At 39.6% G+C, this 16,683-nt stretch overlaps 1 protein-coding gene across 1 annotated transcript in view; it reads right to left on the reverse strand.

Annotated features, from left to right (window-relative positions):
• IARS2 (isoleucyl-tRNA synthetase 2, mitochondrial) overlaps positions 1-16,683 on the reverse strand; it is a 53,263-nt gene that overhangs the window by 14,782 nt on the left and 21,798 nt on the right. Inside the window, 2 exon segments of the mRNA XM_038395327.2 lie at positions 7,169-7,262; positions 8,002-8,104. Of these exon segments, the coding sequence (XP_038251255.1) occupies positions 7,169-7,262; positions 8,002-8,104 (197 nt within the window).

A 16,683-nucleotide genomic window follows, 5' to 3' on the forward strand; every position in this document is an offset into this window, starting at 1 on the left:
GACAGAAAGGTACTCGGATACTATGGTGATGAGCATGATATACACAGCATAGAACGAACTGTACCAAAGCAAAGCCATTTCCATTACAATTCATGCATGAATTAACTTGAATAGAATACACAAGCCACCTTCTTCATTGTTCCCACCCAAGTGGTTGTAGTAAATATGCGGAGAGGACTTAAACAAAACCCTGTAGACGGAGAAAAAATGGCTTTAAGCCATTTCCCAATAAACAACAAATAAATGAACTACAACTATTTTTATTTCAATTTATTTATAGCACCTACCCAAAAGCCACCATTTAATGACAAGCTGTATATTATTTGTAATAAAAATATTTATTATTTATCCAGTACAGAGTTTGGTAGCTGGTTTTATGAGAAACTGCCTCTCTCCCCTGAAATACATGTTACAGTTGTCAGCTGAGATGTTTCAGATAACAGCCTCCTTAAATAAAAATGAGGCAACTGGTAAGTTGCTCTCCATCAAGGGATCCTCTGATTTGGAATCTGCTGCTCTTAACCTGTCTGCTACAGGTGTTAATCCCTCCCCTCCCCCACCCCCATGCACACTGCAGAGGATCAGCTACCGTATATCAATGTGGTAAGCAGTTTAGTACTGATTTCTGTCGTGGAGGATTTTTATTTTTAGTGACTGTAAAGCAGAGGGTCAGAATAGCCTCTTGAGGGTGAAAGAATGAATTCTTTGATTGCTCTAAATAAAATATCACCTTCCCATCCCTCAATTCCAGAACAGGTACGTGTAGAAACTATGTTTTAATTTGTTCGTTGGGAAGGAGTGGTGCTTTTGACTAATCTCGGGTTGGCAGAGGGAGCAAATAGCACTTATTGGTTATAAGTGGCACAATTTATAAACTCTGCATGGGTCTGATGCAAACGGCCAAGACTGGAAGTGGGGGGGAGCCATCTTTGAAAAGCTAGTGTCCCTGTGCAGTTTGCTAGGGACTCCAGTCACTGAACAATTCTTTAAATACATTTAAATACCTAAGGCTGGAAGACCTATTTTTTTCAAAACTCGACGCATCTCACTTCATCAAAGAACCATCACACAGATCCCATACATGTTGAATTTAAAATCTGAATATGTGCATATCAGGTAGAACAACATTATTTGCTCAGAAAGAGCTAATCCCAATCATATTAGAAGTGCAGTGGAAAGTCTTGTGTAAATAAGAACTCCAAACCTATCCACCATCACTGCCAAAACTAGCTGTTTAACTGGGATTCCTTGTTGCTCAGAAATTCTGATTGTTCGGTAATCAGTTGTATAGTTTTTTGTTACGTGTTTGCAGAAGCATCAGTGGTTCATTTCCATTAACTGAGCTAACAGCAACAGAATGAAACATTAGGGTCATTATCACATATTAAACCCTCCAGTGATCTTGAATTTTACCTGCATTTATTGTCCTTCGTTAGGACCTTAGGCCTGTATATCTTTTAGTAATCACAAGACAATGCAAACTGCAAGAACCTTTGTGAGAATTGTAGCAGTCACTGAACTTTTGCAGGAACAATAAATGGCACTTTTACATATATATGGCACACTATCTTTTGTAAGCCAGTATGCCATCATGAATTTGGCTACAGGAGGCTCCACTAGCTGCTGTGATATTTCTGAAAAACAAAAAGGTTGGTCAAGAAATATCTTGGAAAAAGAAATCTCTGTGGATTACCTTTCACAGTAAAATTGCTTTGTGTAGAAACATGGGAAGTTAGTTACTGTTTCTGAAAGTGAAACCACATAAATGTAAATATTTACATTGCATTTTATAATATTCAAGATAAAGTTGTTTAATTTCTCCATTGCTGAAGGCATTGTCCATAAAGACAGATGTTCCTTGCAATACATTAAGCCATCCTTTACACATAAAGCCATTGATTCAATATTCTCTTTTTTTTTTTTGCAAAATGTTTAGCTGCCGCAGAAGTCTGTAGCCTCAAATGATAACACATACAACAAAAAAGTAGTGTATTTTTAAATTTTTAAACTTGGTTTTCTTCCCTTATGTACAGAACAATTATAACTAATGTGCATCATTTTTTTTTTGGTCTTCAATGACTTACTCATAAGTTTAAATTTAAGGACATGCTTAAGTACCTTGCTGAATTAGGCCCATGAGATTAACTGTTTTAAAAGGCAGATTTAAAAGTTTCTTCTTGCTTCAAGATGACTTTTACATGACCTATTCTTGACCAGCCTTGCTATTCTTTTTTGTTTTCACAGAGAGTTGGTATGCTACTGCATAACCAAGGCTGCAACTGAGTTTCCATTATTATAAGCTTTATGTTAGCCACATACTAAAATCCACAAAAAAAATGTTAGCCTCAAAGTTGGCTGGTTAGGGACAAAGGTAGATTTTTTCTACCAAATAAAGTCAACTGGGCAAAGATCCTGAATTACAACACCCTAAATTAGAGGGGTTCAGAATTCAAAATATATTTCATTTTAATTTGAGCAACTTTCTAGCCAAGAAAAAAAATAATCAAAAACCACCTCCCCCTCCCCACATGGGGAGTAAGTAGAGAAATGGAGGTTGCTCACCTGTAATTGGAAATTCTTTGAGATATGCGGTCCCTATCTGTATTCCACATATGGGTAAAAACGTGCACCATGTGCCTGAGATGGGAGATTTCTAGCAAGTAGTGTCCCTTGGTCCACCAACCATGCTATTTTTCCTCCTCGTGTTCCAGAACCAAGGGTACAAAAGGTGGTGCAGACCGACACCTCTTCAGTTCCTCTTCTTACCGTGAATCAAATAAGATCTGAAGCAGTGGGGAAGGAGAGTGGAATATAGACAGGGACCACACATCTCAAAGAACTTCCACTTACAGCAGAGTAACCTTCATTTGCCTTCAAGTGCTGGTTCCTGTATGTATTCTCCACATATGGGTGATGGGTAAGTAGTATTCAAACAGGACAGAGGTGTGAAGATGCAGTTGGTATGAATGTCTGTAATATAGCTGTCCCCAGAGCTGCATTTGTAGAAGAGGCCTGGACTAGGGCATAATGCTTCGTGAAGGTGTGGATGGCTTCCTGACAAAATCCAGTATCGGTACTTTTCAAAGAGATGGTGTTGAGGTCACCTGTGTTCTTGCAGAGTGGGGTCCTCACCCTATCTGGGGAGGAATACGTGCCAAGTGATAACAGAGAATGATGCATCCAGAGATCCCCTTAGAGACTCTCTGGGCAGATAACACTTGTTCACACAATTGCTCTGCTATAGCAACAAACAAACAGTCTCAGTTATTTCTTAATGGGGTTCGTTCTTTGCAGATAAAAGGTCTGGACCGGTCTGATGTCAAGGAAGTGCAATCTCTTTTGTTTGCTGGCAGCATAATGTTTGGGAAGAATACATGTAAGTGAATAGGTTCGTTCAAGTAAAACTCTGAAATTGCCTTGGGGATGAATTCTGGGTAGACGTAAAGAGAAACTTTTCCTCTATGAAATACATAGGCACCGACTCTGTGGGTGCTCCGGGGCTGGAGCACCCAAGGGGAAAAATTAGTGGGTGCTCTGCACCCACTGGCAGCCAAGCTCCCATCCAAATACCAGGGCATGAGATGAAGAAGGCCTGGGTTGGGACGTCTGATCCTGCCATTCTCCTAAGTTAACAGATTTGGAGAGAGATGGATACTGATGGGAGAGGATGGGATGACATTCACAGGAAATCCAGAAACCAAAACTGTCTTGGCCACTTGGATGCAATGAGGATGACCCATGCCTTGTCGTGGCATATTTTCTGCAGAGGTAGCAGGGGGATCGGCAGGACTGAATGAGTAGAAGGAATGCATTGTGAGCTAGACAGACTGCTCTTTGTTCTAGTAAGTTTGTATGTTTCCTGGCCCACCGAGGAGTCAAAATACCCTGTGCATTGTGACTGTCTATGTGGATTCCTCATTATATGAGGGATGCATCCATGATAATGGCCACATCAGGTGTGGGCGTAAGGAAAGGCACTCTCCCATACACTTGTTCTGGGTTCATCCCACAAACAAGAGAAGCTGTTACCCTGGCAGGAACTGTTAGCCTTGTATTCCTGTTGTGCCTGTCTAGTGAATAAATAGACCGGAGCCAGGCCTGCAAGCAACGGAGGTGGAGCATGGAAAATGGTGTTATGTAAGTAAATGAGGCCATGTATCCCAGCAAGGAAAGACAGACCTTGACTGTGGCCCAAGGTCTGAGGGTAACTTGTCTTATCAAGTTGTTCATGGCTTGGAATCTTTCCATAAGGAGGTAGGCCTTTGCTGCGCTAGTGCTAGGACCGCTCCTATAAAGTTTATGGTCTTTGTGGGAGTCCAAGTGGACTTCTTTTTTTGTTGAGGCACATTCCCAAGGAAGACAGCAGGCAGAATAGGAACAGGGTTGTTGCCTGCACTGCCTTGCTGGATCTGCCCATCAGGAGCCAGTTGTCCAGATATGAAGAGATGATGTAGTTGTTTCATCTCATCCGGGCCGCCACTACTGAGATGATCTCTGTGAGGACCCTAGGCACTGTATCTAGTCCAAATTGGAGCACTCTGCATTGGTAATGCTGTCCTACCAGGAATCTGAGGAACTTTCTGTGGGTGAAGGTGCACATGAAAGCAAGCATAGAACCACAGGACTGCAAGGGACCCTGAGAGGACTTCTCATCCAGTCCCCTGCACCCAAGGCAAGAATAAGTATTATCTAGACGATCCCTGACAGGTGTTTGTCTAACCTGCTCTTAAAAACCTCCAATGACTGAGATTCCACAACCTCCCTTGGCAATTTATTCCAGTGCTTAACTACCATGACAGTTAGGAATTTTTTTCCAAATGTCCAATCTCAACTGCCCTTGCTGCAATTTAAGCCCATTGCTTCTTGTCCTATCCTCAGAGGTTAAAGAGAACAATTTTTCTTTCATGTAGAGAGATGCAAACCATATGCCCTCCTCCAAAGAAAGCATTATTGATGCCAATGTGACCATGAGAAATTTTGATTTTCAAACAAAAAGAACTGAAATTTACTCAATTTACTTAACTTATTTCAATGACACAGTGCACAGAACCAAAGATTAACTGATGAATTTTTAAAAAGGTTAAGATTTTTAAAAAGGAGTGCTAGAACACATCAGTTTTAACAGGATTGAAACAGGTTGTCAGAAAATCGCTGGATATCTATGCTTTTTTTTTTTTTTTTTTTTTAATTGTTAGTTTACTAGCCACACTGTAGAAACAGTTTCCTCTAGAGGGAGTGAAGGATGTAAGTAAAAAAAGGAGAATTTTTTCATCATAACTGTAGTTGATTTACACACAGTTGTGTGATTAAGTGACATTAAGAAGTGATGTTTGCTACAACTAGAAAGTCCTTCTGAACACTTATGGTCAACTCTAGCTTGAGAGCGGAAAGCAGAAAATTAACATTAATTTACTAGATTTACCTATTCAACAGAAAAATTCCTCCCTGCTCTGCCAAATCCTCTGCTAGCTCCTCCCCCATCCCACTCCCATCCCTACCCCCAATCTTTCGAAATATTCAATGCAGAGCCTGTCTTCTGGTTTTGGAAGTTCCCAGCGTATTTTGGACACTACCCAAACTTCAGATCTAAGATCATGAAATTATAGCACCCGTGTGAAGAGACCAAATGATAGTGAGGCAACAGCACACCACATTTAATATCAGCAACATGAATACATGAAACAGACTAAATCAACAGTCTGTGGGGTTCATTTCTATACTGCACCCACAAGAGAGCAAATGTAGGGCTAGCTCCTCTATGATGCTGAGTTAAGATAGTTCAGCTACCTTTACAGCGAGCTTCCTGACTTTTAAATTGTGGTACTTTTACTGACTGCTATGTCCCTGGAAGTTATACACCCTTACATTACCAATATGTACTCAACCTTACAGTTTTTTGTCTGGGACAGTAGAAAAAGATGGCACACAGCGTCCACCCTATTTGGGGTAATGTTCCAATATATGCATGGTCACTATAGCCTTCCCATTTCTTTTGATAAATTATGGTATGGTCCAGCTAATGCTATTATGAGGACTATTAGTGCAAGAAAATGAAAACAGCAAAACAAAGCATCCTGTAGATAATTTTATAGAACATACTGCAGTAACAATTGTGCCTTTAATTTATGTCAGTATTCAAGGATGTCTTTAGGGGGTTAGGAATGTAATAACTCTGGTACAGTCACTTTTACAAATCACTAGTTTAAAATATGAACTTTTATGTATACAACTATCCTTTAGAAAATATTTGTTTGCTGAGGATACCATTGCCTTACTGCGTTGCTAGGAAATAAAATCTCTAATGCCAACATGTTTTACAATTCAACAAGATTGCTATCATACAGTTGTATACTCCTGGTTTAAAGTTCAACAAACCTGATGTACTGCACCAGCTTCTTACCCCAGAAATGGCACCTGACTTTGAAGCCTCCTCTGGATATATCAAGTACTTCTAATATTTGAAAAATATCGCTCCTTTGTTTTCTTGAGGTTGCTTACATGTACAACTCAATTGTAACTTTATAGTATTATATTCCATGCATGGAATCTCAGGCACTAAACACTGCAGCTTTTGTAATGTGAAAAAATAACTTTATTAAAAAACCGGTCTACTCAACAGTGTCTGCACTAGGAGATGCAGTACAAAGTCACAGCACAGCAAATTGCACTTGCTACACAAAATGATCAGAAGTCACAACTTCTGCATTGATGTATATTATTATAAGTGTGTAATTATGATTAACATTTTCAGCGGTAATTCTAGTCTTAGTTCTATGTAACTCTGAAAGACTAAGTCAGTACACATCAGCACAAACTTTAAAATACATTAATTCAAAATAAATTGAGGTCTGCACATTAGCAGTGAATTGCTTTCATAACAGGAACAGGAAATTTAAAATCTGTGCATCTTTAGTTTTTATTTTAAAAATTTGTATGGTACTTCACATGCCAGAATGATTAAGGATAACTCACTGAAAAACATGAATTTTCACTATATTGAAAATGAGTTTGCAAACATCAAATCCTGTTCTTAAAAAGCTTTGCAATCAATGACATCATCTCAAATTTGCCACTGGCTTATATGAACTCAACTCCACTGACTACAACAGTAGTGCATCTGGCCCAGCAAGCATTTCAAATGAATATTCAACATATACCAACTCCATACCTTCCAAAACATGAGCCCAGGAAGTTCCACTATCAAACCAGATATCCAGGACATCCTGTCCCTGTACATAATCCAGTATATCATGGCTACCGACCTAATGAAGTAACAGTTAAATAGTGTTAATAAGAGTAAATAGAATATCTTGTACCTTTAACTGGAAGAACGACAGTGTCCCCAAAGTAGAAATAACCACAGCTGAATTTGGTTTTGGTCCACCAGTTTTGCCGAAGATGTCAGGAAGCATGCACACTTTGCAAGAGGTTATTTACAAAATTAGATGTGATAGTTACTTTTCAGAAGACTAATTACCCTCTCTCTCCCCCTAGCTCACCCCACAAAAAGTCAGAAGCCAACATGAACAGCATACTGGACACATACTTTATATGTGCACAGTGGCTGAAGAATTCGGCCATGAAAGCAATACAAACAGTAGCAAGTACTAAATACAAACATCAGAAAAACTAGCCTTAGCCAGCAGAAACATTTTGAGTCGAACTGTGCATTAACTGTGCCTTCAGTTACCTGCTGAGAGCGCCCAGTAGAAATGCATCCTAAATTTCTGGCACCAATCTGACGTACAACACTGAGATATAGTACAGTACAATATACAACCTGGATGTGCTCTCATTTGACGTAAAAAAATCTTAAGGATCACAGAAATATCTGAGGGTTTAATATTCCTGCCCATCACTGTAGCCCTCAAGTGCCTTCAATATGAAATTAATAGCATTAGCTATATTGCACTTACTGTGTTATGAGAGATCTAGGTTGTCCCCCTCTCCCTCCCCGCCACAAACCAATTTCCACCCCTACATTTACAATCAGACAGTTACCTTTGCTGCAACCTTTCTTGGTAGAAGCTGTTCAACAGGAAGAGTCCACCATGCATCACTTCCATGCTGCTCCACTATTTTAATAACATTCTCAATGATTTCACTGTGTAAGAAGGAAACGGTTTAGCACAGTTCAATCAAGGAGCTACTTTACATTCCTTAAAGTACCTGAGACCCAAAGTAATGATGTATATTGAGATACAAACCAAACCAACTAAAGCAGCAGTTTTCAAGCCTGGGCCATGAACCACCAGTAATCTGCAGGGCCTTTTCAAGTGATACACATGATGCAATATTTTGTGAAATGTGCAGTGAAGGATTGGTGGGCTGGGAAGCGAGGTGGGTCCATGAGTGAGGTTCTCTTTCTTATGAGGTCACCAGAAGAACGTATGTGATAGAGAACCACTGCACTAAACAAAATGTGTTGTATTTTACCTTTATAGATTCTTGAAGAATTATGAACTGCAGACTCACTGAGATTGTGGTTAGTGCATCAGATCAGGACTATTTGAGCTCTTCCCTCCCCCACTCCTTCCCACTATGCTGTTGCATTAGTCTTGATTTTTTCCCTACTGAATTAGCTGATCTCACTTTGAATAATAATTCGTTTACAAAGAGGAATGTTCTAAAAAGGAAAAATCTTTTACAATCATATTGTTTTAAATAATCAAACATCTTTTGCTCACAGGCTAGGAATTAAAAAAAAACCCATCCTTCCCCACAAAATCCTGTTTTGTGTCGAATTTCTAAAATAACACTAACATGTACAATTTATTTTAATAAACCACAAAGTCATTTCAGCCTATGGAATGATTTCACACATACAGCAGCAATGTCATGCTCTTGCTGGCATTTTAGTAAAGATTTTCTTCTTTTATTTTTTGCCTACCAAATCAAGTTTAAAGCTTTCTGTGAAATTCTACTGAAGTTAATGGAAGTTTTGTAATTGACATCAGTGAGGCCAGATTTTCAAGCTTCACATTTTTCCTGCAACAAGTCAGGTAATCTCTAGCAGCCTGAGCACACAACTAAATGGGAGCCTGGAACTCCCAAGTTCTACTGCCAATTTCTCCACTGACTTTTTGTGGCCCTGGGAGAGTCACTTTACCTCTTTGTTTCATTTTCTACACAACTTTGGCCTTGTCCATGCTAGGGTTTTTTCCTAAAATTGTCCACAGTTAGCAACTGTGAGTACTTGTGTGTAGCCAAGACACTGGCAAATGCCAGCACTTCAATGTGTGTGTTGTTGTAACGCTGGGTCAGAAAGGGTTAAGCAACTAGCAGATTAAATGACCCACATTAAACCTTTAAAGACATATTAGAAAAGTATATAAATCCCTTATAAATAGCTAACAAAGCCATGTTATGTAGACTAGAGCTTTGAAATGTAAACCAGTATTGTTAGAGAACTGGAAGAAGATAGGTTTCAGAGTAGCAGCCGTGTTAGTCTGTATTCGCAAAAAGAAAAGGAGTACTTGTGGCACCTTAGAGACTAACAAATTTATTTGAGCATAAGCTTTCGTGAGCTACAGCTCACTTCATCGGATGCATTCCGATGAAGTGAGCTGTAGCTCACGAAAGCTTATGCTCTAATAAATTTGTTAGTCTCTAAGGTGCCACAAGTACTCCTTTTCTTTTTGGAAGAAGATAGTGATTGTATTGGTCTGTTTACACCTATATCCTGTTAGAGGTTAACAATGTAACCCAACAGTTACTGTCTGTCACAAATTCTATTGATTCAGAGATCAAAAGGGAATGTTAATGTTAAGTTGGGTGTAATGATATCATTGTCTATATTTCTTATTGAAGTTTGTAGTAAACTGTCTATGAACTCCTTAGTTACCTTCGCTGATGAACGCACCTAATTACCTGTGTATACATAGGAAATGGGATGTTTTATTTCAAGCCACTATTCTTCACACAAGGAACACCTGCTGTCAAGAGGCTACCAATAGCCTGCCAGAAATCTACAAAAGAACTCTAGGGCCCCAATCCTGTATCTCAGATCTGCTTAAGCTTGGTCACAGGAAGCTTGAGTCACAAGACTGAGGTCTCCAGCTCCAGTCTGGATTATGCTGCTAATTGTCAAGGAAGATTTGAACAAACTCTCTATACGGACTGCCTATTTTGGACTATACCTGATCAACGGATTCTGGAATGAACTTTTTGCAACTCAGCAGCTCACCCTCGACTATGAAACTGACTTAAGAACTTTATTCATATCTGTACGTATACTGATCTTTTAACCAATACTCACTCTCTCTTTTCTTTTTTAATAAATCTTAGTTTAGTTAATAAGAATTGGCTGTAAGCATTTATTTGGGTAAAATCTGAACTATTCATTGACCTGGTGGATAATGTATCGGATCCTTTAGGATTGGTAGAACTTTATATATGATGAACAAGACTTTCAGTAATCCTCATCATATTTGACCTGGCTGTCTGGGTGGCAGCCCAAGGCTGGGTTGCTTTAAGGAAACTGTGGTTTGGCTTTGGGTAACCAGTAAGGTATTATAAAAGCTGTTTTGTTGCTGGCTTGGTGAATCTAATTATTGGAATAACCACCAGTTTTGGGTGATTGTCTGCACCATTCTTGCAGTTTGCCCTGATTGCACAATCACAGTTGCCTGGAGGGGCCACACAACAGTCACAGTTGTGAAGACCTCTAAGCCCAGTTTAACACACCAGCAGCTGCCTGGCGCCCTTTCTAAGTTAGTGGAGCTGGACAAGTAACAACAGTAAGAAATTTTAGGAAACTAATCCATGTGAAAATGCATCCCAAGAGGGTATGTTGTGAAGATATTTTGTAAGATGACTAAAATAAAATGCTCTAAATACTTGCTAATTATTACCACCACTCATAACAATGGAGGAAATGGCATTCTTGCACGGACTTGAAGTTCACTAAGAAGCAATGTCAGGAACCCTGCTATATACCCAGAGGGCAATGCACCACAATTAATCAATACAGCACAGTGCCTGCGTGGACACAAGACCATTCCAAACATCAGAGGTTTTGGGCTAGAACAGAAGTAGACAACTAATCAATATTGGACTGGATCTTCTACGTTAGGAGAGGTAGGTCCTCCTCTATGCATTCTCCCCCACCCCCCTCACTAATTCCTGTTCTCCGGAAAACAAACAAGACAATGTCAAGCTTATTTAAACAATGTCTGAACATCACTGGTGCTTCGAACTACTTCAACTATGACAAGGAGTCTGTGTGTCCCTCCCTCCAATTCTAGGGCTAATGACACAGCAGACAGTTTTCAGAGTAGCAGCCATGTTAGTCTGTATCTGCAAAAAGAAAAGGAGGACTTGTGGCATCTTAGAGACTAACAAATTTATTTGAGCATAATCTTCGTGAGCTACAGCTCACTTCATCGGATGCATGCAGTGGAAAATACAGTGGAGCAATTTTATATACACAGAGAACATGAAACAATGGGTGTTACCATACACACTGTAACAAGAGTGATCAGGTAAGGTGAGCTATTACCAGAGGGAGAGGGGGAGGGGGCCAGGGGGAAAAACAAAACAAAACATCTTTTGTAGTGATAATCAAGGTGGGCCATTTCCAGCAGTTGACAAGAACGTGTGAGGAACAATGTGTGTGTGTGCGGGGAAGGGGGGAATAAACATGGGGAAATAATTTTACTTTGTGTAATGACACATGCATTCCCAGTCTTTATTCAAGTCTAAGTTAATTGTATCCAGTTTGCAATTTAATTCCAATTCAGCAGTCTTTCGCTGGAGTTTGTTTTTGAAGTTTTTTTTTGTTGAAGAATTTGCCATTTTTAGGTCTGTAATCGAGTGACCAAAGAGACTGAAGTGTTCTCCGACTGGTTTTTTAATGTTATAATTCGTGATGTCTGATTTGTGTCCATTTATTCTTTTATGTAGAGACTGTCCAGTTTGGCCAATGTACATGGCAGAGGGGCATTGCTGGCATATGATGGCATATATCACATTGGTAGATGTGCAAGTGAATGAGTCTCTGATAGTGTGGCTGATGTGATTAGGCCCTATGATGGTGTCCCCTGAATAGATATGTGCATCATTCTGAAGAACTCTGGTGACAAGTGAGTAACCTTCATTTCTTTTTTTAAGTGACTTCTTCACATTCTCACTCTTGGGAGCAGCATTCCTGCCTCTGGTCAGTGGACAAGGAGGCTATTTAAGTAACTGTAATGCTCCACTGCCAAATTGTGCATCTGATTTAGTTGCCAGATTTGAGGAATGTTTTGGGAAATATGAATCAAGGTCCAAGTGGCAGCTCTACAGTTTTCTATCATGCAAATACATTGAAGACTGCTTTTACAGCCTGCCTTCGCTCTAACAGAGTGTGCTTTAAGCCCTTCTGGAAGAGGAACCGTTTATAACAGTCTTTAATACAGTCTGACTGACTTTAAAAGGTATTGGGATGTGATTGCTGGAGCTTTACTCTTTTCCGCATAAGAGACAAACAGTCTAAGTAATTTTCTGTATTCCTTAGACCTATTTAAATAAATCTAGCATTCAAAGAGTGTTGCTAAGCTTCCCTAAGGAGAGGCCTAATGAGAGATACTGCCACAAAAGTGAGAGGACCCATGTAACCATAGGTTCTCTAACTGGAGGGGAAACACACTAAGCTCTTCCAAGAATATTTCCTTTTTACTGTGGCTTATACTGTCTTTTGTTCAGCTAAGATATAATGTGTTGAGATGGCTGCAAGATGTATTCTAGGGTGACCAGATGTCCCAATTTTATAGGGGCAGTCCCGGTTTTGGGTGCTTTTTCTTATATAGGACACCTATTACCCCCCCACCCCCGTCCCGATTTTTTACACTTGCTATCTGGTCACCCTAATGTACTCTTACCGATTATCTGGAGAGTCCCAAGCATTTCAGATGAAGCAAGTTGAAGTGCTCCAGTATGGATTGAAAAGGAGCTGATACTGGGTTGATGCAGTTGTTGCCTACCCACAGAAAGAGTCTTTTCCACTTACTATAATAACAAGGCGAGCTGACTGCTTCCTGAAGTTTAATAGCATCTCCTGTACTTTTTTTCTTCTTCAAAAAAGATAGTTCTAGATCTGTCAAAGTCTTACAGTTCACACCATCACGTGGTGAGAATGCAGCCCTCAATGGCAAATCCAAACTCAGTGCTTGGTGTGCCATGTCTCCTTTTATAGCTGAGGAGATGGAACAGTGTGGGTGTGGCAATCAGAAGGTTCCATGAATCCAAGCTACATCACCAGTGTCTCTCAAGAGCATGAATGTGCAGAGGCCCTCATGAAGATCTTTGATTACAGGTAAGTCATCTTCATTTTCTTAAAAAAGGATATTTCAAGAGCTCTGCTCTGATGAAATCTAGATTTCTGCTGATTATGGGCCCAAGCCCTGTACAGGAAGTCATTGGCAAAACTGCTATTGCTTTTTAAACAGGAGTTGTATCTTTGTGGCAATGGCTTAAGACACTCAAGAATTTGACATGTTATGGTCCCTCTATATGTAAAACAATGGCAAATCAAAAATTCAAACCAAAACTGAACTACTAGCATTCAAGGTGGCCTCCCTCAGATTTCTGGGATGTGCATAAATCCGAAGAAAATAACTCAGTTTTGACCTTGCTAATGTCCCTACAGTATACTTATAACAAGGTATAACTCCAGTTCATGTCAAGCGGAATTGTTCTTGAAGTAAATCACAGAATAGAAGTACTAATCAGTCTTGACTAATGGCACTGGCATCAAGTTGGAAAAGTTTCACAGGCTCTGATCAAGAGGTCCTTAGCTGGTATTGATAAATAATAACCCCAAAGAAGCCAGCAAAATTGTTTCTAGTTTAGGGAATTGATACAGGGTTAGCTAATGGGCCAGACTCATACCTTATGCAACTCCAACATGGGCTAACAGCACTTCAATGGCCTAGCATCACAGATAAACTTAGTCCATACATTTTTAAAATATCCATCACAACGTTTAAGTGATCATACTTTTGCAACATTTAGCACACAAATGTAACAACCTTTCCTCAATAAAGAGCAGACTGACGTAGAGTCTTGAGATATTCTCACAGTGGAGTTGAAGGTGATTTCTATTATTTGCAATTAGCCTATTACTGGAATGCATCCTGCACCTCCTGCAAAAGGTTAGCAGCCTCAAACACTTATTCATAGATTCTAAAGCCAGAAGGGACCATTGTGATCTCCTGTATAACACAGGCCATAGGACTTCCCCCAAATAATTCCTAGAGCACAGCTTTTAGAAAAACACCCATTCTTGATTTAGAAGTTGTCAGTGATGGCAAATCTACCATGACACTTGGTGAATTGTTCCAATGGTTAATTGCTCTATTAAAAATGTACACCAGTCTGAATTTGTCTAGCTTCGACTTCCAGTTATTGAATTATGTTATGCCTTTCTCTGCTACACAGAAGACCCTATTAGTAAATATTTGTTCCCTATGTAGATACTTATGGACTGTAATCAAGTCACCCCTTGACCTTCTCTTTGTTAAGCTAAACAGATTGAGCTCCTTCAGTCTATCACTACAAGACATTTGATCTAATCATTTAATCAATTATTCTCATGGCTCTTCTCTGTATCCTCTACAATTTATCAACATGCTTCTTGAATTCTGAGCACCAGAACTAGACACAGTATTTTAGCAGCAGTCACACCAGTGCCAGATACAGAGGTAAAATAACCTCTCTACTCCTAATGCAGATTCTCCTGTTTATGCATCCCAGGATCCCATTAGCTCTTTTGGTCACAGCATCACACTCGGAGATTGTGTTCAGCTGATTATCCACCACAACCCCCAAGTCTTTTTCAAAGTCACTGCTTCCCAAGGCAGAGTTCACCATTCTGTAAGTATAGTCTACATTTTTTGTTCCCAGATGTATACATTTACATTTAGCTGTATTAAAACATATATTGTTTGATTGGGCCCAGTTTGACAGATTTCTAGCAGAAGCTAGTTCCAGAGCTAGGGATCTATCACAAACACTGCTCTTGGTGATAAAGTATTTGAGCATGTTTACTGAATGCAGAGACTGCAACAGAGCATACACAGTCTCTGAGGTCAAAGATTTTTGTCTAATGGAGGACACTCATTCATCTTAGATAGACAACTAGCCATGGTGATTCTATTTAGGCCTAACCATAGAAGCCACCTGGATAAGAATTAAGATGTCTGCCTTCTGCATATAAGAAATGTGTTACACCTGTACTCAGTATTCTGCACTGGCAACAAATTCAGTCACCCAAGTGAAATTCAAGATGGTTGTCACCATCTATAATATTCTACAAAATCACTAACACTGTTACTTGAATGCCCATAAGAAGAGATGAGCCAGGTAACACTCCACAATTTCAAGCTACCTTGAAAAATTCTGTAGGAAGATTGTAAGGACCTTCAATTAAGGGTTCCCTGCCACCTAGCATCATTTTCATGTTCCAGATTCAATCTGATCCAACATGAAGGTCACAATCTCTGTCATATACTGGGTGAGTAGGGATATTTCTCTGTCCAAGCTTGAACAAAAGAAAATGATGTAGAGATAAGTGTCATCAACATACTGACACTGCAGCTAATCTATCCTACAGACTTCATGTGAACACTGAACAAGAGAGCTTGACAACATAGCAAAATGAGCCCTCCAAAGAAGAGTCATTGCACGTGAAAACCCTTTGGCTGTTGCTCTAGAAAGAGTGAACATAACCTCGGATCTCTGCTTACTCCTATCAGTCCCTACAGTCAAATCAGCTGCCTCTTATAAGCAGTGCTGGAAGATTTTCTGTAGAACTAGAAATACTGACAGGGAAGTCTGAGTGCTGTTCATTGCCCCAAGATCATCCACTAAGATCAATGCTATTTCTGTGCCATGTCCACACTGTATGGCATGTATAGACTAATGGATTGTAATAGTAATTTGTGGAGGGAAAAAACCTTAGTAGTCCATCAAATGAGAGCCACTAAGTAGGTCAAAACTCTACTTTATCAACAAGCATTGGGTTTTGCAACCCCCAGGAGGGACAAGTTCTATGAAAAATGGCAGATGAATAGATCTGTTTAGCCCAATCAATAGGAATTAAATAACTGTTACAAAATAGTAATGATGCCTTCTTCTAACTAAAAGATATTAGTTCCTAACTTAAGCTTTTCAAAAAAAGTTTAGAACAGACAGACTTCTAGTCTGCATTTGATTTTTAAAGCATATAGGATGTGGTGACTGTACAGAAGAATGACAGAGAATGTTGTATTACATACTTGCAGTAAGCTACCTCCTACCTACCTCTTTTCGGAATGAACAGCGTTTGCCAGACAGACAGCCTCAACAGAATTAGGGGCAAAAACATTCTCCCAAATTTCTACATGGTAGCCATAAGTAAAAAGGTAAGAAAAAGAGAGGAAAACTCAGACACATATATGGAATGGCAAATTGTGTATCTGTAATAAAGAATTTTGTTTACTTGTTGTTCCCTGTAGACTTCCAGAAGAAAATGCAACCGTGCAATCAATCTTCCTTGTGTGTGTGTGTGAATGGTCTTAGAAAATGAACCTACCACAAGGTTTCGCCAACCCCACTTCGCAATGGTTTTCTCTACTGTCTCCATGAATACTTCTACAGAGACATTATGGGTTGGACTATCCCTTTATCAAGCATAATGTTATACAAAATAAAGCCCCATATGGT

This window comes from Dermochelys coriacea, chromosome 3, assembly GCF_009764565.3.
Source record: "Dermochelys coriacea isolate rDerCor1 chromosome 3, rDerCor1.pri.v4, whole genome shotgun sequence".
Classification (NCBI taxonomy): Eukaryota; Metazoa; Chordata; order Testudines; family Dermochelyidae; genus Dermochelys; species Dermochelys coriacea.